The sequence below is a fragment of the Callorhinus ursinus genome, unplaced genomic scaffold (assembly GCF_003265705.2).
Source record: "Callorhinus ursinus isolate GAN/ISIS: 27379988/994484 unplaced genomic scaffold, GSC_fseal_2.0 scaffold3, whole genome shotgun sequence".
Taxonomy (NCBI): domain Eukaryota; kingdom Metazoa; phylum Chordata; class Mammalia; order Carnivora; family Otariidae; genus Callorhinus; species Callorhinus ursinus.
The window spans coordinates 33,131,839-33,153,202 of record NW_027397065.1 but is presented as its reverse complement, the minus strand read 5'-3'; the positions used below and the strand labels follow the sequence as shown (position 1 = coordinate 33,153,202).

At 45.8% G+C, this 21,364-nt stretch overlaps 1 protein-coding gene across 4 annotated transcripts in view; it reads left to right on the top strand.

Annotated features, from left to right (window-relative positions):
* The window catches only part of KCNIP1 (potassium voltage-gated channel interacting protein 1), a 204,528-nt gene that overhangs the window by 156,575 nt on the left and 26,589 nt on the right, over positions 1-21,364 (top strand). For 2 of the 4 annotated variants that reach the window (XM_073890118.1, XM_073890129.1), the window contains exon 1: positions 2,810-3,013. The exons of the other annotated variants lie outside the window; for them this stretch is intronic. In XM_073890118.1, coding sequence (XP_073746219.1) covers positions 2,881-3,013 — 133 coding nt within the window. In that variant the 5' untranslated portion in view covers positions 2,810-2,880. Of the gene's footprint in view, positions 1-2,809; positions 3,014-21,364 lie in introns of those variants that run through there. 4 annotated transcript variants of the gene reach the window in all.

Sequence of the window (21,364 nt, the reverse complement as noted above, 5' to 3'; positions counted from 1 at the left end):
AAGAATTTAAGTCCTTGGGGCGCCTGGGTAGCTTAGTCAGTTGAGCGTCCGCCTCTTGATTTTGGCTGGGGTCTTGATCTCAGGGTCATGAGTTCGAGCCCCAGGTTGGGCTCTACGCTGGGCGTGGAGCCTACTTAAAAGAAAAATAAAAAGAATGTAAATACTTACATGGTGACAACAGGCAGAAAGTGGGAGCCACTACTTTTTCTCATGTCATTCGTTTCCAGAAATTCCAGAAAGCAGCAAGGGATGAAGTCTAGCTCCTGGCACCTGAACTTGCATCTAACAGATGCTCAGTAATCCATGTCAGTGGAACTGAACTGGGAATGCTGTGGGTGAGGTAAAATAAGGCAAAAGGTGAAAAATGTGGGAAAGAACCCTGGCTGAGATCAGCGCCATCTGTCCCGAGCTGACATCTGAAACAATGATTACGCATAAGCTTGCAAAAGGGGAGAATGCAGAGGGAAGAGAGAGGGACAGCACCAGTCTTAAAAGGCAGAAAACTGTTGGAAAGGAAGCAAGAGAGAGGGAGTAAGAAGCAGGCAGAAACCAGGAGAGGTACAGGCTAGAGAAGTCATGAGAACAAAGTATTGACTTACCAGAAGTCTCTTTGCTCCTAATTTAGTTCCTCATGTCTGGCTATGCTAATGCCTAAAATTCCACTAAGCCCATTGGGTTAAGTATTGTAATCACTAGGGCTCCAGAAGAGAGGCAAGAAAGTCAGGCAAACCTGAGTTTGAGCCAGGCAAACCTCTGGGCAGGTGAATTTGTCAGGTGTCCTTCTGGGCAGGTGGGGTCTGGAATGGCAAAGCGGTGGAAGTGATGTTTCCCACCCTCACCCCCACCCCTCTTCCTCCCCCTGCCCATCTCCCTAGTGTAAATACTCCTACTGTGGCTGATCAAACCACCGAAGATTTAACAACTGCCTTGCTAATTCCCTAAAAATTTAACCATCAGCTTTCACAGGCTGGAATGGGCTGACTCTGGATACCATTGCCTAGGCACAAATGAGATGGAAGACTGATACATAGAACCAAGAAGGAAAGCGCAGAGCAGAGAAGACGAGAGTTTGCTGAGCCTCAGTCTGATATGTAGAATATCTTCCCCTTTCACAAAGAAGGAAAGGAAGGAGAGAGGACCATTCACATTTAGTTATTGCTGTTGAAAATACATGATATCCGTGGGAGAACATTTCAAAAATGGGCCTCCCTCTGACCCAGGCCCTCAGGTCTCTTCTCCAGAGGCAACTAAAATTCTCAATTATCAGTGTATCCTTCTGAAACTATGTTATGTATATGCTCACAGATGGTGTATGTGTGACCCTTTTCAAAATTAAAATGACAATATACTAAAGGGCGCCTGGGTGGCTCAGTCGGTTAAGCAACTGTCTTCGGCTTGGGTCATGATCCCGGGGTCCTGGGATCAAGCCCCATGTCAGGCTCTCTGCTCAGCGGGAAGTCTGCTTCTCCCGCTCCCTCTGCTGCTCCCCCTGCTTGTGCTCTCCTGCTCTTTCTCTGTCAAATAAATAAAATCTTTAAAAAAAATAAAATGAAATAAAATAAAATGGCAATATACAACAACTTACTTTTTTCCTTTAATAGTATATTTTCAGTGTTCTAAGATACAGGAATGTGTTATATATTTGTAATGGCTTGTAGTATACACTATAATCTATTTAACCAGTTTCCTCAGTGATAAGCATATAGGTTTTTTCTGTCTTCTGCTGTTACAAATGATGTGATGAATATCCTTTTACATATATATATATATAATTTAAGTATCCCTTTAAGTGAAATTCCAGGATCAAAGTGTATATACACTTTTTATTTCTGATGGGTTTTTCCCTCCTAAGTGGATTGCGAATTTACATCCACACCAGGTCATGAGAGTATCTTCCCCCCGTCACACACACACATTGTTGCCCACATGGTGTATTCTCCGAATCTGAGGCCAGCATTTGCTAAGTACAAACTCTGCTCTCACACCTGGCGTAGGCTCTCTTATTTGAGGAAGGCTTATTCCTAGAAGAGGAAACTGGGCCTTATGAAGATCAAGGAACTTTCCCAAGGGTAGGTCTCTGGGATGGAAGTCCCAGCCTTCCTTCTTCTCCATGTTGGCCGCCCTTCCCCACCAGGCTCACTGTTGACCATCTGATGTAGGGAGAGCGTGATGCCCCTCACAGAGCCCAGAAGCTTAGGACACACCTATAACCCACACCATTGCTTCCCCATCCTTTGCTTTCTTTCTAGGAGTTTTGCTCAATCAGTTTTGCTTTTAGTAATTTCTTCTACTGATATAGAAAACCTTCCCAAATACAAATATAACTGTAGACTCAGCCCAGTTTACAATTACTTTTTTGGTGTTCCAGTTTCCAAGGGCAGTTTGTGATGTCAAAACAGGGACCACCTATACTCCAGAATAAGCTTGACTGGTTTTTACTGGAGAAATACAGGCAAATTGTTGTCCTTTTGAAAAATAGCCTTACCCTCTAAGCCTGTTGCAGATCGAAAGCAGTTAAGTCTTTTCCCTTATGTCTTGAAATAGTCTACGTTCACACACATTCCCTCCGAGCTCCGAAGAGGATATGCCATGAGACGCTGCCGGTTATGGTTACACTCAGGCAGCAGGTGTGCAGGGGTTGGTGAAGTCTCTGGGGAGATTGCCTTCAGAGAAGAGGAAGTAAAAGCAAAGATTACTATGAAACCACGTAGAGATTGCCGGCTAAGAGGAGGAGAAAGGTGGAGGGAGCAGGGAGGAGTGGAAGGGAGGGAGGGAGGGAATGCGGAAGACAGACTGGTGAAAATCAACCATGCACTTAGGAGAACAGCGGAAAGAACGGCTTGGAAGACCGGCTTGAAATGCCTGCTGGCGTCCCGCGGGATGGTGCGCCAGCGTCCGGGCAGGATGTGGGCGGAGGGCGAGTCCGAGGGGCTCCAAACATTGGGAATAGTGGTGGTCCTGTGCTCCTCTCTGAAACTTTTGCACTACCTCGGGCTGATTGACTTGTCAGACGGTAAGCGAACTCTTGCGCTTCCCTGTTTTTTTAAGAATGTGTTTTTCAGCTTAGGTTGTTATGAGTTTAGAAAACGCACGCGAAGTAGCGCGGAGACCCGAGAGCTCTGCAGAGGCCCTGCTAAAAATCCCAGCGGTGTTGATCCCTCGCCTTCCTCAGACCGCCCCAGTGATGCGCTGTCCACCGTGCCTGGAGAGTTGGAGAACTGGGAAGGGGTTAGATCTTCCCTTCCTGCCCTGTGTGCATGTGGGTCTTGGTGGATTACTTAAGCTGTGTGAGACTAGCACAAAACATCACAATCCTCTCTCCAAGTGTCTGATAGCTATGTTGTTGGTAGAAGCCGATGACTCTTAGAAGTCATTATGTTGATTAACTTTAAGAAGTAGGTGGGAAGATTATGGTGTTAAAACCTTTGTAAAATGCTAATCACAGTGCCGGACAATTAGAAGACATTTAGAAAATGTCAGTTCCTTTTCCCAGCTCTTCACCCCCAACCCTCATAAGAATCCTTACCTTAAAACCACCTTATTAGCTGTGGTTTCACCTTCCACTCCTTAGTGAGAAAGTAGCCAAAAATTTGGGTTAACCCATGCTGTTTATGACTAGAAAGTTAGCGGTTTGGTTTCCAAAGTTAAAGAGGTTCAAGAAGTAAGTATTTTCTTCCTCCTTATGGAGATTTTGTCCCAAATAGGACATAGTTTGTTTATATAATTTTTGTCACATAAAATTAGACTTCTGGAGAGATTCCAATTCTGATGAGCAATGCATTAAACAAAACCAGTCTCCAACAATATATATTCAATGTACATACAATGTGTATTCAATGTATATTCTTCCATACTGGGTAGTGTAGACAGAATTTCTCTTCCAAGAGGCATCATAAGCCATAACTGTACATAATAATGAAATACATTTGTAGACAAAGGACTAGCTGAAGTACTAACCAAGGCTGAGATAGAATAGAGACTGAATGCGGGATGATGTGCTTGGGTGAGCTCTGGACTAGGAGTCAAGAGACCCGGTTTCTATTAACGATTGCTCTCTATTTAATCAGTCAAGTCATTTTTTATTTGGATCTCAGTTTCCTTGTGAGAATATTGATGATTTTCAGACTCTGCTTCATGGAATTCTGGAGTACCTGAATATTTCCTTGTTCACAGTTTCACAGTAAGGCAAACTCTGGACCCTTCATCCCTGCTTCAACAAAACCAGGTTCCCTTTATCTTTCCTATATGCCGGGCCTGTACGTGAGTTTGTCAAGCTTCAGCTAAAATTTAGTGAATCCATGATTCTATGATTCCATGATTATGTTTCCCTGAGATTTTGGAAGCTGAAGCACACTCAGAAAACTTTTTTTTCTTGAAAACCACCTGAAATCTAACAATCTGGAAGAATAGTTCTTTGTGCACAAAAGAACTCTTCCAGGCCCTTAGTCCCTTATATGTGCTCCTCACGAACCCTACACTCAGCCTGCCAGTCCATAACAATTGAGCAAAACCCCTGGTTCTCCACTAGATCCCCGAAACATGTTTCATCCATGTTCTGAGCTTCAAAGGAGATACCCACTGAAATGACAAATTACTGTAAGAGAAAGTTCCAGAGAAACTTCCTTATAAGGTTAAAGGTGTGGCGGAAAATATTACCCTGTTCTTCCTTTCCATATCCGAACATGCTCATCTCTCTTCTCCTGCTTCAGCTTCTCAAGATTATAGCTTTTGGTTTTATTAACACAGAAGATATCAGTTACTCATCTAATGTTATAGTAATGAGGGGATTAGGGTAAAATGTAGAGAACATATGTTTAAGACCGCCTCCAGGAACCCTTGGTGAAGGAAGGGATTAACATCTATTCAGCACCTACAATGTCCTAGGCATAGTGCCAGGTGCTCCTATATACATGAGCTAATGTGAGCCTCAAAATAACACTCTAAAGAAAAAAAAATTAAATAGCAGTGGAAAGTGGATATCATTGTTCTTGTTTTTAATTTTTTTAAGATTTTATTTATTTGAGAGAGAGAGCACAAGAAGGGGAGAGGGGGAGAGGGAGAGGGAGACAGAAAAGCTGTCTCCCAACTGAGCAGGGAGCTTCAACCCAGGGCCCCGAGATCAGGACCTGAGCCGAAGGCAGATGCTTAACAGATTGAGCCACCCAGGGGCCCCTCATTGTTCCTTTTACATAAAGAAGAAGACAAGTTTAGAGAAACTACATAAAATTTCCAAAAACACAAGCAATAGCAGGGTAGAGATATTTGTCTCTAAAACTGTACCCATTATCCTGTATACCAAGTGGCTCAATGAGTAAGATGGAGTCTGTGGTCTGTCATTAAGTCTATATCACACAGGCTGTTAGGCTAGAGCCTTTCCCATATGGTCCAAAATGCCATTTTTAATGTGTATGTGACATCTGAAATTCTGTTCACCCATTTGAGTCCCAAAAGGAGAATATCACTTCCTATTAAATACACAGGGACCAATGTGATGCAATCATTCTAAAGAGAGCAGGAGAGCAACTCTGAAGAACCTATCAGTAGTCTTTCTTATGTGCTTCATCTTATTCTTATTTTATTTTTCAGTAGTAATTTTAGAATGGTATCGATTTGGGGCCTAGAATCAAAAGAGCTGGGTTCTGATCTTGGATGTGCCATTTATCAGTGTCATGCCCTTGGGCAAGTCCCTTTTCTTCCCTAGCTTTCACTTTCCTTATTTGTCAAAATGGAGACATGAGGGTGATGGTTGTACTAATTTCCTAGGATGAGTGTAACAAATTACTTCAGATCGGATGGCTCAAAATAACAGAAATTTCTTCTTTCACAGTTCTGGAGGCTAGAAACCCAAAAGCAAGGAGTTGGCAGGACTGTTCCCTTTAAGCCTCTAGAGGAGAATCCCTCCTTGCCTCTTGCAGTTTCTGGTAACCCCAGGTGTTCCCAGGCTTGTGGCAGCGTCACTGCAATCTGTCTCCATGTGCACATGGTATCTTCTCCCTGTGTGTCTCATCTTCACTCCGTCCTTCCCTCTTCCTACAAGACACCAGCCATGTCGTATTAGGGCCACCTTAATGACCTCATCTTAACTGCCAATCAGTCGGACTCATCACCCTTTCTATAGAAAGGACAGGACTTAGTGCCTGTCTAGTACTTTGTAGCTTAGGAACCCATTGTCCTTTGAGTGTTGCACTTGGACAGCAGAGAAATCTTGTCATATATGGAATCTTATATTACTATTGAACTAATTCTGTATTTTTTAAAAAAAGTGAAGTTCTGGGGCTTTGACTTCAAGGCCACATGGGTAGAAAGTAACAATTTCAGGACTCAATTCAAGTCTTCTGAGTCCCACTACAGAGGACTTTCTCTTGTCCAAATGCAGCAAAACTGTGCTGGAGCATTGGGAACATCACTGTTTCTACTCATCAAATGTTTGTTATCACTCCTCTTGGTAAAGTACTCATAACCCAGTCCAGTTAGGTTGTCATGGGCTGAGTCATGGCCATCCAAAGAACCTATGAATGTTCTAATCCCTAGAACCTGTGAATGTCACCTTACAAGGAAAAAGGTTCTTTGCAGGTGTGATTAACTTAAGGATCTTGAGATGAGATTATCCTTAATCATCCATGTGGGTTGTATATGCCATCCTAAGTCCTATATGTCATCATAAAAGAGAGTCAGGCAGAGATCAGACACAGACAGAAGAGGAGAGGGTGATGTGAAGCTGGAGCAGAGACAGGAGGGAGGGCCGCAAGGCAAAGAGCGCTGGCAGCCACCAGAAGCTGGAAGAGGTAAGGAATGGATTCTCCCCAGAGCCTTTAACAGGAGCATGGCCTTGCTGACATCTCTAGATATAGACCCAGGGTTCATATACCCTCCCACCACTGAGTAAACAGAAGAACCCAAGTAGATTACGCTTCCACAGCCTTAGCCCCAAACCTCTCTCTTCTTTTTCTTCTTTCTAATTCCAGATTTGGTTATTTTTAATGCTTCCATAGATTTTGTTATACTTTAAATGGTGTGCTTAAGGCTTGATTCCTTAAATATTGGCTTTGAGCCGTCTCTCCTGCCCACCTTCTCTAAAATATCCAAAGACAAGCACACTTTTACTTCCTTTACTTCTCCTGTCTTTCTCTCTAACTACCAAATCTGTTAATTACATTATCATTTTTATGTTGCCAAGGTTTAAGGTGTTCCGAGAATATACCTCTTTCAAGGTAACTGGGAGGAGTTTCCTCAGACCTCTCATCCCCCATGAGGATGACCCTGTCTCTTTCTCTGAGTGGGCTCCCAGGTCTGTCTAGAACTGTCTACTTGTATGACCAACAGAAGGATAGAAATGGATTCTGCATCAGAAGAATGCATCTTGTGTTCAGAAACCTTTCCAGTCCTTGGGATCTCACAAGGACATCCAGAGCTGCCTAGGCCTGGAAAGCCACCCCCTCATTCAGCCACAGACTGAGGACCCCCACCCCCTGCACCTGACCAATAAAATGGGACTGACCCCAGGTTCCACTCTGCTACTGCCCACCTTCTCCCCCAACCACACCGTGCAGCTGAGAAAATCTCCTAAAATCCAATGCAAAGACACACTAGTTTTGCTAGCATAGACTACTCTGTAGCTTGAAGTCTGTCATAGCAAGCCTGGTCAATTTTTTTAAATGTCTTTTCCTATCCAAGATGATGGACGCTGAGAAAAAGTGAGGGCCACATCTAAATCAAAGCAACTGCATGTGGCTGGTTTGAGATTCTGTAGTGAAAGAGAAACATCAAACGTGCAACTCACTTGCTTTGTAAAAACACGTTTTCCTACTTATTTGCATAATACTCACACAAGTTACGCACGAATGAACTCTCATGATTTAACAATCCCTTACCATACACATAAAGTGAAAGTGCTCGTAGCTTGCCGCTGCCCCAGTCCCACGTTATCCCCAGGACCAAGCACTGTGATGACACAGTGGTCAGCTTCCTGGTACCGACAGACAAGGACCACCGCCTGGTTTATAGTAAGAAAAGTGAATATAGAGTGTACTTGAGGAATAGAATGAACCTGCTTCGAGAGTCTACCCTATTTTCAACTACAGAAGAAACGGGAGAGAAAGGAGATGGGAGAACCAAGAAGGAAGGAGAGAGCGGCAGCTCAGAAGTGGTCAGAAGTGGGGAGAAGGATTCTTCACCTTCACCTTCACCAAGAAGGTGAAGAATCAGGAGTGAGAAAGGGCAGGGGGAGAGGGCAGCAGTAACAGGAAGGAGATTCAGCTCGTTCTGAGGCAAGCTCTTGATTTCTCTGTGGTTCTCCTGGGTGTCCAGTAAGTTCCGTCCTAGAATCATTCGCCTTTAAGAGTCTGCTGAGCTTATTAACAGCTTACCAACGGCTCATTATACTCCAATCTCTAGAGACCATATGCTGCAAAAGAAAGTTCCAGGAGCCCACTCGGCACCTGCGCCGTAGCCAGAACTCTGCCCACCCCCCACCCCACCCCACCCCCGCTGACAAAGCCAGCCCCAGGGAGGAACCCAGCCTTTCTCTTCAGTGCCACAAACCTGTCTATAAAGGGCAGTCTGTCCCATTACTTCCTCAGGCCTCCTTCTGGCTGGGCAGGCGGGGTTTTCTGAAGTAAGAGTTCAATGGCACACACATAGTCCTTTGTTCAGCATAGTCGGCCTCATACTCCATTGATCTGATGCCCTGGAAATAAGTAAGCATTGCAGTATTGTTCCTTTATTTCCCTCAAGGCAATATTCAAAGATTAAAAAGTCAAAGCTGTCCACAGATTCCTCCTCTCTGCCTTCACCCGCCCTCTCCCATACGTGCCCCTCCACCGTCTTCTCTCTCCCCAGCCCCAGGGTTCTCAACCTCTCCGGCTACTCGGGCCCTTCTACCACGACGCCCACTTGGACTGATCTTTCCTTTCCTTCTCTCCTGACTTTTAATCCATCCCCATCACAACTTACCCTTCTGCACTGACTGATCTCGAACTGCCCCTGAAAAACACACCCTTGCTTAGGCAATCATTTCGTCCGTGAATTTGTGTGTGAAGAGCCTGAGTAAAATCTTTTTTTTCTCCTTCCTAAATGATGCTGCTAACATAGTATACTGGCTTTCGACCATTACCTGCTTTCACATTTGTATATCTGAAGAACTAGAGAAAGAATGGCTGAGGTGATCTTTCCCCTCTCGAGCCACGCGGAGCTGTGCCTCCCGAGGGAATCAGCTTTAAGAGAAGAGTTGCTTCTGGCACCAAGGACAAACACTTGTTGAAAGAATGAACAAATGTTTTTATCCTGACAACAAAGAAGAGCCTTGAAGAGGGGCTGTTTGTGAAGACAGTGAGTATGTCCACCCTGTTCACCACATATTTCTTCTGCTCCGCACATTGCTCAACACATCGTAGATGCTCAAGAAGTGTTGAATGAATGAACAAATAACTAATGAGTGACAAGCCCAGAGGTTTGCCTTCAAGGCTTCCTCCCACTTCAGAATGCATCTGTGGGACCAAGACAAAGCCTTCCAATTTCACCAGCAAAGACTCCACATCCCACACCATACACAGAGTTACTTCTCACTCCCCTCCAGTGGGCCTTTGTTTTCCCTCAAAGCCTGGCTCCTTCTCCAGACCTCTCTATTCCCTGCCTAATATACATTCTAATTATTGACAAGCTTGCTATTCCCCCTCTGGCCTGCGTGGGGGTAAACCCCTGATATTTCAGAGAATATTCCAAGAAAAGAGCAAGTGCTCCTACTTGACAAATAGGTACTCAGTAAAAACTGGTGAATGAGTGGATTAATGCACAAATTAATGGCCATGCCTCTTCATAGCAAAGGAGCTGAGAGTGCATTCAAGTCCAACCCTGGACACCCTCATTGCTACTCCTTTGCTGTTGAAAGAGCCTCAGGCATCATGTCAGTTGACCTGGACTCCAGCCTCAGCCCTGTCCCTCAGGCGCATCCATGCTCCTCTCTAGGTTCATCCTAGCCAACCATAAAATGAGCAGGTTGAATTAGATCAGTGGTTTCCAAATGCTGATCTGCAAAATTTCCAGAAGGAGCACCATATGGGATTTGGAGAAGGAAAAAAACATTTGTCTGCTCTCGCTCTTTAACCCAGCATCTGATTGTTCTCATCTATTTGACGTAGCCTCCGTGCAAATTGCCTTTAATTAAAGAAGTCCTTGCCTTTATGAGTTTGAAAACCACTGATAACATCTAATATCCATCCAACCTTGAAGTTTTCATGATCTCACGATTCCATGAGATACTTGCTTTCATGGTGGACAGAAGGGATATGACCTTGCCGGGGCCACATTTCTCTACAGCACTATGACCGTGACAACCAACCCTCAGTTAGGATGCCTTAGGGGTGCACTGGCCTGAGCCATAACCCCTAGAACAGTGGAACCAGCAGCAGCCATACAACACAGTACAAATGAGCAATATATCTGTTCCCATGGCTGTCAGAGTCTAAATAAGTTGAGGGAGTGTTGCAAAAGCCAGGATGAGATCACCAAGCTTCTGGTACTGAAAAGGTATATTTCGTAGAGTATTTAGCTGGGCAGGACCCTCCAGAGCATGAAAATGATCTGGTGCCTTGGAAATAACCCTGGAATTGGAGGCAGAAGCCAGAATTTAACCCCCCTCCTTCTGCCATTTGTGGACGAATGACTTTGGGCAAGGTACTTAACTCCCATGAGACTTAGTTTCCTCATCTGTAAAATGGGGTAATAGAACCCACCTTGTAGGATATTGGGAGGATTAATTGAAATGAACTGTATGAGAGCATTTGGCTCAGTGCTAACAGTTTATAGATACAAAGGCCCAAAGGAAGGAAGTGACTTGCCCAAGGTCACACAAAAATGGCATTATCATCATATTGCTCACAACTCAGCATTGCCACGGTCTTAGAGGATTCTGGTGCCCAGGGAGGCAGAGGGGCCCACTAAGCCTTCTACTTAAGTACCCAGCACTTCAGGGGTGCTGCCCTGGAGGGGGCACTGAGACACCACCCAAGAGTCTCACTCTCAGGAATTCAATATAGAAAACACATTAAGACCTGTTTACATGGAAGTGCTGTTTATAATTATTGTGCCCTATGGGATAGTCCCCTACTGCTTCCTCCAATCCTGTTTTAAACTGCTCTGCTAATAGAGCTTTCCTGGCTTCCCCAGGGAGACATGCACAGAGGCTAATAGAGACATAATTCAAAAATTGCTTGATATACATGCCCTCAATTTTCCCCAAGAACCACCTAAGATACCCAAACATGCAACGCACTCATTGGCCAGATGCAATTAAACATGCATGGTATCAAATGTGGGGCTGCTACTCGGGCAGGTCTGCATTAAGTCGCAGCAGTCCAGCAGTTTATCCTCAGATTCTGCCGAGGTCAAGTGCAACAGGAAAGAAGCAAGCTGCTGGATGGGAGCCCTGGAGGACCCTTCTTATCGAGTCTGCACTCCAAACCTTTCCAAAGCCTTTTTAGACAAGACAAGGAGGCTTTTAAAAAATCCTCCACGTCTGAAGAAGCAAAGCATCAATGCTGAGTGAATCCGGGAATAATAACTTCCATCTCCCCAATGTATGAAGAGGAGAAGGAAGGCAAAAAGGAGCTGGATGCAACGCTACAACACTGCAACAGTACATTACAGAAAGATCTGGCTCCAGATCCCAGAACAAGCGCTTACTCTCTGCAGGACCCTGGGAGAGTCACATAAGCTTTCAGAGACTTAGCTTGTCCAAAGGCAAACTGGGGATACTAACATCATCTCCCGAGATTTCTGGGAAGATAAAAGGAGATTAACAAACGGAAAGCCCTTAGCTTATCTTCACATAGTAGGAATTCATTAAACTTCTTTTATATAAATCGTTTCCCTAAAATCTGAATACGGAGAGCATGGGCATGCTTATATACTTGTTAAACAAATACATGAATGTTGAGAAAATCTAAAATCATACTAAAATTAGAAGATCAAAAGAAGTAAACTAGGACTGATTAAAAAGAACTCTGACTTACCCAAAAGTAATAAACTTAATAAAACTTGGTATCTCGAGAGAAAATTAATACGAACTGAAAATAGCATAGGTTCAAGGTGACTTTAGAGATGTTTCTGAAAATGAGATCCATAATTGATTAATAAACTAACAATATAAAGAACTGGCAAGGCTACAAATCCAATGTCCCCGTTCATCCCCTTTTCCTCCAGAAGGAATTGAAGCCCCAGCAAATGGAAATGCCCAGCCCCGCAAAGAACACCGAACCAGGGGGTTGAGGGAGGGTCCAGCCCTCCTACACATTGTCCCTTAAAGATAGTGCCAGACTGACACCCAGGCAGAGTGACCCAGAGCTCAGTTTCCCACCCTACCCCCTCACACAGGGGTGGGCAGGAGGGGAAAGGACAGGAGCCACACTTGCCGCTCACCTACTAACTACACACATCTGGGTGCCCACCTAAACCTCGGGAAGACCCTAAGAAGGCAGTGTCCTTCATATACAAGACTGTGGAAGCCACCCAACAAGTGTGTGACAGGTTCAGGATTCAAGCCCCACTCCCTGGGCACAACATCCAACCATCTCCGACTTGACAGATGTAAACATCTGACTGCAGAAGGCTTGTCATCAACGTGACCTGATTGCAAGACATGACTGAGCCTCAGTCAAACTATAAAGGTGGAGATTTTTCAATTACATAAAGATTTGCAAGAGCCCCTGCACTCTCCTGTCGTATAATGTGAGCTGCGGTCACTACGGCAGGTGCTTTCTGGGTTGGGCCTGGGAGAGGGATAGCAAACAGGCAGTGTGGGGGCCTTGGGAAGGGCAGGCAGCTGAGAGGAGGGGAAAGCTGCCAGAAGCCGCGAAAGCAGTTCCTCCCGTGGCCTTCACCTTCACCTGTGCAGCCCTTTCCAGAAAGTGTGGTTGGAAGCTCCCCCCACCTTCACTCCTGAGGAGAGCCTCAAACTCTTGGGGCAGATACAGCACAGATGAGAAGCCTGACCTGCCCCCCACCCCCGGGGTGACAGATAGGATTGCTCCCGGATGGGGAAAGGGTGAAGTCTCTCAGCCCAAGACCTCCATTTATCTTCAGGACAACTTTAATTGGAAACCTCGCCTCGCTGCTGCCCACTTTTTCAGAAGTAATTAGAATGCTAATCTATAAGAAAGATGTCTATTAAAAATAAATTAATAATAGATAATACGTTTTGGCTTACAATTTTGAATAATATGGCCATCCCGTCTTAAAATAAAAATTCATATATTTTTAATAAGCCTGAGACATGTTTCCCAATGAACCACAGATGGTTCATTTTTATTATCCTATAAAGAGACATTATGGGTAAATGATTTTAAAAATGGCAAAACAGAACCTCAGAGCTGCTCTCTTTTGGAGATCTCCAAGCACTTTCTAAGCATCTGGGCTTCCTCCTGTCATCATGGAGACCAAGACGCCATTGATCCCCTGACCTTCATCCCTGATCAGACAGAAGCAGCGTGGCAAAATCAAAACCAGACACAGTTCACATTCCAACTTTGTTACTTGATGACTAATAACCAAGCCATAATGACCTAGAAACTGGATATTTATAAAATAATCCTGGCGAGGTTATTTAAGGAGTATATAAAGCAGGGCATGAAATGCATTGGACACAGCAACTCACACTGAGAGGCTCTCTTTAAACGTCCCTTCCTCTCCTCTCAACATCTAGAATCACGAGGAACATCTGAAGCTATTACATCTATGTGCCCAAGCACATAACCTGCCATTGTATTTACAAAGAGAATAAATACGTTCTGTCCATTTGACAAACATTCATGAACCCTACCACAAAAAGCTGTTGAGTCTAGAGAACAAATAATTTGAACTATCCTAAGAAGGTGAGATGTGTAGAAAGCAAGGGGATGGTAACTGGCTCTTCTCCCAGCACTGATCATCAGGTTATTGACTTAAATTCAATGGAAGGTCAATCAGTATTAACCAAACCCATCCCTGTAACAGCCCCACTGCTGGGGCCAGGAGACAGAGGGAAGTATGACGAAGCTCCCGCCCAGCCCTCCCCACTGCACCACCCAGTTCCACCAGCCACCCAATTGCCCAAGCCCCGGAAAATCTTCTTTGTCATCTCCTGATCCCTTTCGCTCACACTCCCCTCCCTTACATCAGCAGGTCTGGCGGATTCTATCTGCTGGAGAGACTGGAAATCTGCCCCTGATCAGTCTCCTTCAAAGTTAACATCACCAAAAAAGAAATAAAATAAGATACAATAAAAAAATAAAGTTAACATCATCTCTCATCCAGTTGCAACTCTACCTTAGCAGTCTTTCGGCACCTACTAAAACCAAACCAAAACAAACAATAACAAAAACCCCTTATTGAACTATGGTAGGCACCGGACCCAGGTAACCAATATCCAGATTTTTTAAAAAGAGGAGGAAAACCATTCCAGCATCCCAGAAGCCCTCTATTCGCTCCATTCCAGTCACTAGTCCCCCAAGATAACTGCTCTCCTGACTTGTACCAGCACAAGTGGACTTTTCGTACGTATTGTTGGATGCGGCTGTCGTTAATTCACTTGCATCGCTGTGCAGCATTTCATTGTGTCAGTACGTTAACAATTTGTTGTTGATTTTAATGTTAATGGACACTCGGGTGGGTTTCTGGTTTGGGGTGATTAGAAACTTGATATCTCTGCTTCCCATTGCTTTGAAGATAAAAACCCTAAATTGACTGGTCTGACCAATTACCATCTTACCTGACACGTTGGCCATTCTGCTCCCCCACTTGGCCTCCACTCTGTTGCTCAAAAGGCCAAATTCACGCTTACCTCCTCACGCTGGCACCTGCTGTTTCTGCTCCCTGAAACTCTTCCTGCGACGCTTCCTCATCTTTACCCTTCAGCTCCCGTGTCTGCAGACTCTCCCTCCCTCTGACTCAAATTAGGTTCCTTCTGGCTTTGCTTCCTCACACTGCCCCCTCTTTTTTTGTCAAGGTTCTTAGGACAATTCATAATTGCATATTCATGGGTGTGATTATTTAGTTAACGCGTGGGTCCCACTGTTCGGAGGACTTGCGTGACGTATTTGTGATCACATTGCTGGCACCTGGAACAGTACCTGGCACAGAACAGGAGCTCAATCCGTATTTGTGACGACTGAATGAACTCGCCAACCCCTCAAGGGGCCCATGGTCAAGGGAGACCGAAAGGCCTCTGTCTCTCTATCATGCTGTGTGGCAGATGCTACCGGAGAGAGATGTTGCCATACAGATGCTGTCTGGGGAAGAGAACAAAATTTCCATTTCAGAAGAAGTAGCTCTTGAGGTGACATTTTATAGAGGACTGTACAATTGCAGTGGGCACCATTCACACCGTAGTTTAAATAGCGCCCCCCTGGAGGAGCGTGGTGTGATGGGATAGATTTGAGGGAAACCCAGGAAATAACCCAGCAGAGAGGGAAGGCAATCAGGTACTAGATAGAGCAGGAGCGTGTGCAAAAGTATGAAAGCGTCACTTAGGAAGTCTGGTTGGGGAAACAACAGGTACTTCTAGAGAGTGAGTATGGGTGGAGCTGGGTAACGTGGCTAGGAGAGAAGCAACAGACAAACCCTGAAAGCTAAGCAGGAAACCAATCATAAAAGACCTTGAAGCCCTTATTAAAGAGCATGGCCTTTCTCCTGCAGGCAATGGGGAGCTATTGAAGGCTTTAAAGCAAGGGACATATTCAGATGTATTTCCTTTGAACATCTTGTTTCCTCTTTCCCCAGAGCCTCCACACAAGAGGTTCCTGAAAAGCTCCCCCATCTTCCCTTTGCACTTAGAATGTCACACACACACACACACACACACACACACACACACACCCCTTCCTTCCCATCTAGTAAGTTCCCACTCCTTCAGATTTCAGGCCCACCTTCATTCCCTCAGGGAAACCTCAGGGCACCAGAGCCCCCTACCACTCCGTAGCATCGAATAGCTCCCCTGGGCAGCACTCCTCACACTTACAATTTTACATGTGTGTCTGTGATTCTTAGGTTAAGTCCCTCATGCACCGAACAGTAACCTCACTGGGGACAAGAACCATACCTGTCTTTGCCCACCATCGTATCACACTGCCTGTCTAAGTGCCTGGCACATCCTGGATACTCCACAGTTAAGTGCTCTATGAATGACTGTTCTACAAAAGTCCTTCTGCCTGTTCGTGCAGAGGACCCATTGGTAGAGCTGAGGCAAGAGGCTGGAGGCTGGAGCTTTCCAGTTGTCTTGGGGAGAGATGCTGTGTACATAGCCTTGAGACCAAGGAACGTTCATGCCCAATGCCCCAGCTAGGAAATCTCCAAGTATGCATTTTGAACCCACGCCTAACGGCAAAACCAAACTCTATCGACTATATTTTCTTATTTTCTCTTTTCTTGATACTCCGGCATTTGGGGCCTTGATCCCGGAGAGACCGCACCTCCCAGGGCTGGCTAATTAGTACGGATAGCAATTGACTCCCTTGCGAGTGTGCCTTTGGTACACAAACCAACGAATCCAGAGCCCACACCCAACCATCTCTTTTAGCTAGCTCCCACACACCAAAGCAGCATTCCCTCTGCTCTAAACCCCCGCAGGCCAGGTACCAGACAGCCGGGAACACCCCTACAGCCCAGAGGTGGCCAGGATCCCCCCAACTTTCCAATCCCAGCATGCCTACCCTGCCTCACCTATTCCTTCCTTCAAAATCCCCAGGAAAGGCTCTGAGCCATGCTCCCCCCTCATCCCTGTCTGCCTCCTGATGGACCCCGGTGCTTCCATGTGTGGCCCTGCATGGCGTGCCATGCCTCCTGTTTCTAGGGATCCGTGGAGGATGAACTTTTTCCCTGGTGACAGTAATTTCCCCGTCTGCATTTCTTACTGTATTTGATTAAACCAAATCCCAGGTCCACATTTTAACACAAAAACCCTTTAATGTATTCAGGTGTCCCAGGGTCCTAAGTCCTCAAAGACGGAACTAAGTGGCGAAGGTCTTTCTAATCCTCATGGCTCCCAACGTGGTATCTCAGAAGACACTCATGAAGGTTTGCAGATAATGAACAGGAAGTTCCCTGGCACCCTCATCTCCCGAGGATCTGCTTTCGCTCCCGGAATCGGGTCCAGGCGTGGAGCTTCTCCAATGGCCTTGGGACCAACCAGTTTTACAAATTATCAACATCTCCCCATTAGCTGTTGCAATATTAAATTGTGTGACTGGAAATGAATGAATAATCCCACGGGCAAGTAAGGAGACCAAGCAGCGGGGATTTAATAACAAGTCCTGCCCTCTCTCCAAGCGGAAGGTCTTCCTAATTAAATATTAAAAATCTATCCACACAGCTACAGCAAAAAAAAAAAAAAATTGCTTTTTCAGCAGCATCGCTTTGAGACACTTCCTCCAAACACCCAAGTGCTGTGGGAATGTCCTCTTGGGGACCCAGATGAGGGAGAAAGGGAAGCCCCAGGGACAAGTACTGCTGGGTGCCAGGCACAGGTCTTTCCTACGTCTTGTCACCTTTGGTCCTCACAAGGACCATGAGATGTGGGTAAGATCACATCAGAGTGGCAAAGTTGGCCTTTTAATCCAGTTCAGTGTGGTTATAACCTGAGAGGCCATAACACAGCAGTTCACAGCATGGGTTTTAGTATCAAGCAGGCCTGGATTTGAGTCCTGGGTCTGCCATTTACTAACTGTGTGGCCTTGGGCAGATGACCTTACCTCTCTGAGTCTCAGCTTCTTTGTCTGTAACAGGGAAGCAGCGTGGGGCTCGCGGGGTTTGGGGAGGGTTCTGCGAGATCGCAGACAGAAAGCTCTAGAGCCAGCCCTGGAACCTCAGAAATGCTTCTGAAATGTCAGCTGTTGTTCTGACCAAGGGAAGACCCCCCCAACATGCCCCCTACCCCTCAGTGTTTCAGCACCCCCGTTCTCATTTGATTTGATTGGCCAGGACTGGCCACGTGATCACACCTGACTTCAGAGGGGCTGGAAGTACATCCACATTCGGCCGGAAGGAGGAGAACCAAAAATAGCACTAATGATCACAATATCATGTTTTGTTTGAAAAAAAGTATTATTCCACGACAACAACATCACAACAAATACAACGAAACACCCAATACACTAGACTAGACTTCCTAGGACCACAATGAAACAAACAGTCATGTCTTTAACCATAACATAAAAATTATCAAAACAACCATACACATAGCTTTAAACATATTTCAAGCACTAATGAGCTAGAAGGTGAAAAGGAGAGTGTGCCTTCTTGCTCAGTCTCTGCCCCCCCCCCCCCCCCCCCATAATCCGGTAGAAGTGATCACTATAGACACGGTGTTTCAGGATTTGAGATGCCGGTGGGGAAGTCTGGGAAGCCTTCACAGAGAGGCATGACTAGAAGCTATTTGGATTTCTTAAATGTGAGATTTAACTTTCAAAGACTCCTATGATCCAACTTAAGCTTTATGGTAAGGCACTTGGAGACTCATATGATGAAAAACCCTGCTGTCTCACAGCAAGAAATTTAGAAGGGTTAGGAATTCCAAGCCAGGGCTCCGATCTGGAAAGTTCCCTCAAAGGATCACTCTAGGCTTAGTGGTTGCCACCCACCACTCCTCAGATTAAAAAGCTTCAGAGTCCTGTGACCCACTAATGGATTCACAAACTAACTCAGCTAATTAATCCTCGCTCATGCATCCTCTTAAACTCCGAAAGCCTTCCAGCTGGTCACCCTGGCTAATAGAGTATTATCATGTGGGCTCTCCGGAGTTGCACCCTGCCGAGGTGAGGCTCTCCCGAGTCGCACTCAGCCAAGCAGAGACACCTATTAGGAAACTGAGCCTCAGCTGTCCCCACCAAGTGAGGAGGGGACGTTATTGAATGCCTTCAACAGACCAGGTACTTCCTCTGCAGTGGTTCCTTGGATCCTAACAGACTGGGAGGTGGGTGCTGCTGTGCCTATTTTACCACTGAGAACACTGAGTCTTGCAGGCTAGAAGTGACTTGCTCAGGCTCACCAGCTGTTGAGCTGCAGAGCTGGGATTCAAGCCCGACTGTTTTGATTGCAAACTCACCCTCATTCCCCTCCTGCTGATGCTCAATTCGTCTCCCTACCACCTTCCCCAACAGCCCTGTAGACACTGATGCCTCCCATGAGCCATTTCTCTCTCATCCTGGAACCCTGCTTTGTTTTCATTCACTGCACTCTTCACCACCTCTGCTCACTGCTTTGTTCACCTTTTGTTCACTGCCTTGTCGCCAGCACCTACAAGAATGGCTGGCACCCAGTAGGCATTCAGGGATTATTTGCTGAATGAGTGAACAGTGCTGTGACAAGAACACTGACCTGAGTTGAATCCTGCTCTGCCGGGAACCCAATGTGTGACCTTGGACAAGTCCAGTTCACTCTCTGGTCCCCAGCAGCCACATCTGTGAAGTCAGAGGGATGGATAAAAGCATCTCTTTGTAATTCATATGCTCTGTGACTTATACAGCCTGTCACCCAGAGCTAAGGCTGCTTTCGTGCTCAGAAAAGGGAAACAAGATTGGAAATGCTAAATGGATGGCAGAGAGCTTGAGGCAAGGGAGGGGGTGGGACGGGAACCCTTGAAATTATTTGGCTTCTGCCCTCCTGCCACCTGAGACTAGGCTCTGCAAATTCTCAAATGCAGAAGTGCAAGAAGCTTGGATAGAGGAATTTGGCCCCTGACTTGCTGAGACAGAGCAACAACCACAAAGACACAGGACTGTGCTGGGGGGGCCCACAGGATGGTCCCTTATGGCAGAAAGCATCTGACTATCAGTCAGATGATGAGATTTGTCTTTGCTCTTCTGCTTAACCATCCTTGTGATTTCAGGGAGGTCTCCTGCCTCTTGATTCCATTTCTCCTAATACAATGGGAAAATTAATATTTTCTTTCCTCTCTGAGCCTCAGTTTTTCTCATCTGTGAAATTGGAACAACATAACAGTTCCTTCACAGGAGCTGTGTGACATGAAAAGAGGTTTATTAGACTAGAAAGCTGAAATGCACTGAACCAGAAGCTGTAAATCTACCCCATTCTTGCTACGTGTGATATTAGCCACACAGAAGCCTATATCTAAGGACACAGCCTGAATCTGTACAGAGGTCCTCTCTAATCACAGGACATCCACTTTGCTCCATGTTGCTTGGGACCCAAAAAATGAACTTGTCATGTTTCTAGATTATCACAAAACACACAAAAGTCACTTGGAAAAACATGGTATGGGGTAGGGGAAAGGGGCGGTTAAACTAGGCTCTCAGACAGAGGCAGGTAATATGAATGAGTGATAATGGAAAACTGTCCCTTGGTCTTAGTTCTGGGGAAGTAACAGGGAGTAGTGGGTATTGCGGTTTACTAGCGAGCACCGGCCATGACTAGACCAAGCAGCCTCTCCTCAGCTCCAGCCAACTGTTGCCACGTGATAATGTGATAATGCAGGCCGACACAGATATGAATTCCGATGTCTAAAGAGAAGCCAAAAACCCATATTTTATGTGAAATAAATGTTGTCAAAATTCACATTTAAAAGAAGTGAAACAACAACTGTACCCCGCGGGTTGCCAGACGGTGATTTCTAAACTAAACTGTCAAGCGACAGAATTAGCCACAAAATTAGCCAAATACTTCCCAGATATTCTTTCTCTTGGCTGCTTTCTCAGCACTCAGTGTAATTCCCACTGAGCTTGTTATAGTTCTGCACACTTACAGCAAACAGTGAGCACTTACTCAGCACCTACTATGTGCAAAGCCAGCGTAGACCTCATGGAAGGAGTGAGACACCAAAAATAAAAAACAGAACAAAAGCAGGCACGATGTCGACAGAGTCTCTCCACCAGTACCCTACCCGACTCCAGTCCCGTAAATGGAATCTGCAACACAAAAAAGTAGATTCTGACACCTGCCGGGGGATGATCAGAGACAGTAAGTGGACAGAGAGAGATTTCCCTGTGGCATCTGCGAGAGCTGTCCAGAGGAGATGGCGCTCAAGGCAGCATGTTTAACGGGTGGCTGAGGTTGGGATCAGCTGATGACATGCTCTGGCAGAGACCAAGGACTGCGGCTATTGCAGAAGACCCATGCTGGGGAGTCGTGGGAAACCGTGCTGGGGAATCTGGGCTTCACCCCGAGGATTCCTCAGGAGGGAACTGGCAGATGGTAATGGGGCAAAGCGGATGGAAGGGGACCCCCTTATCCTCCTGCTTTCTCCAGGATGAAGAGTCTGGGCACGGGCTCTGGAGGCCCCTCCAGGTCTGACTTGTCACTTCTTGTGTTTTTATTCAGACCATGCAGAAGAGACAGGCAGGACAGGGCTTCTCCTGACAGCTTCTTGCCAGCGGTCTCCTCG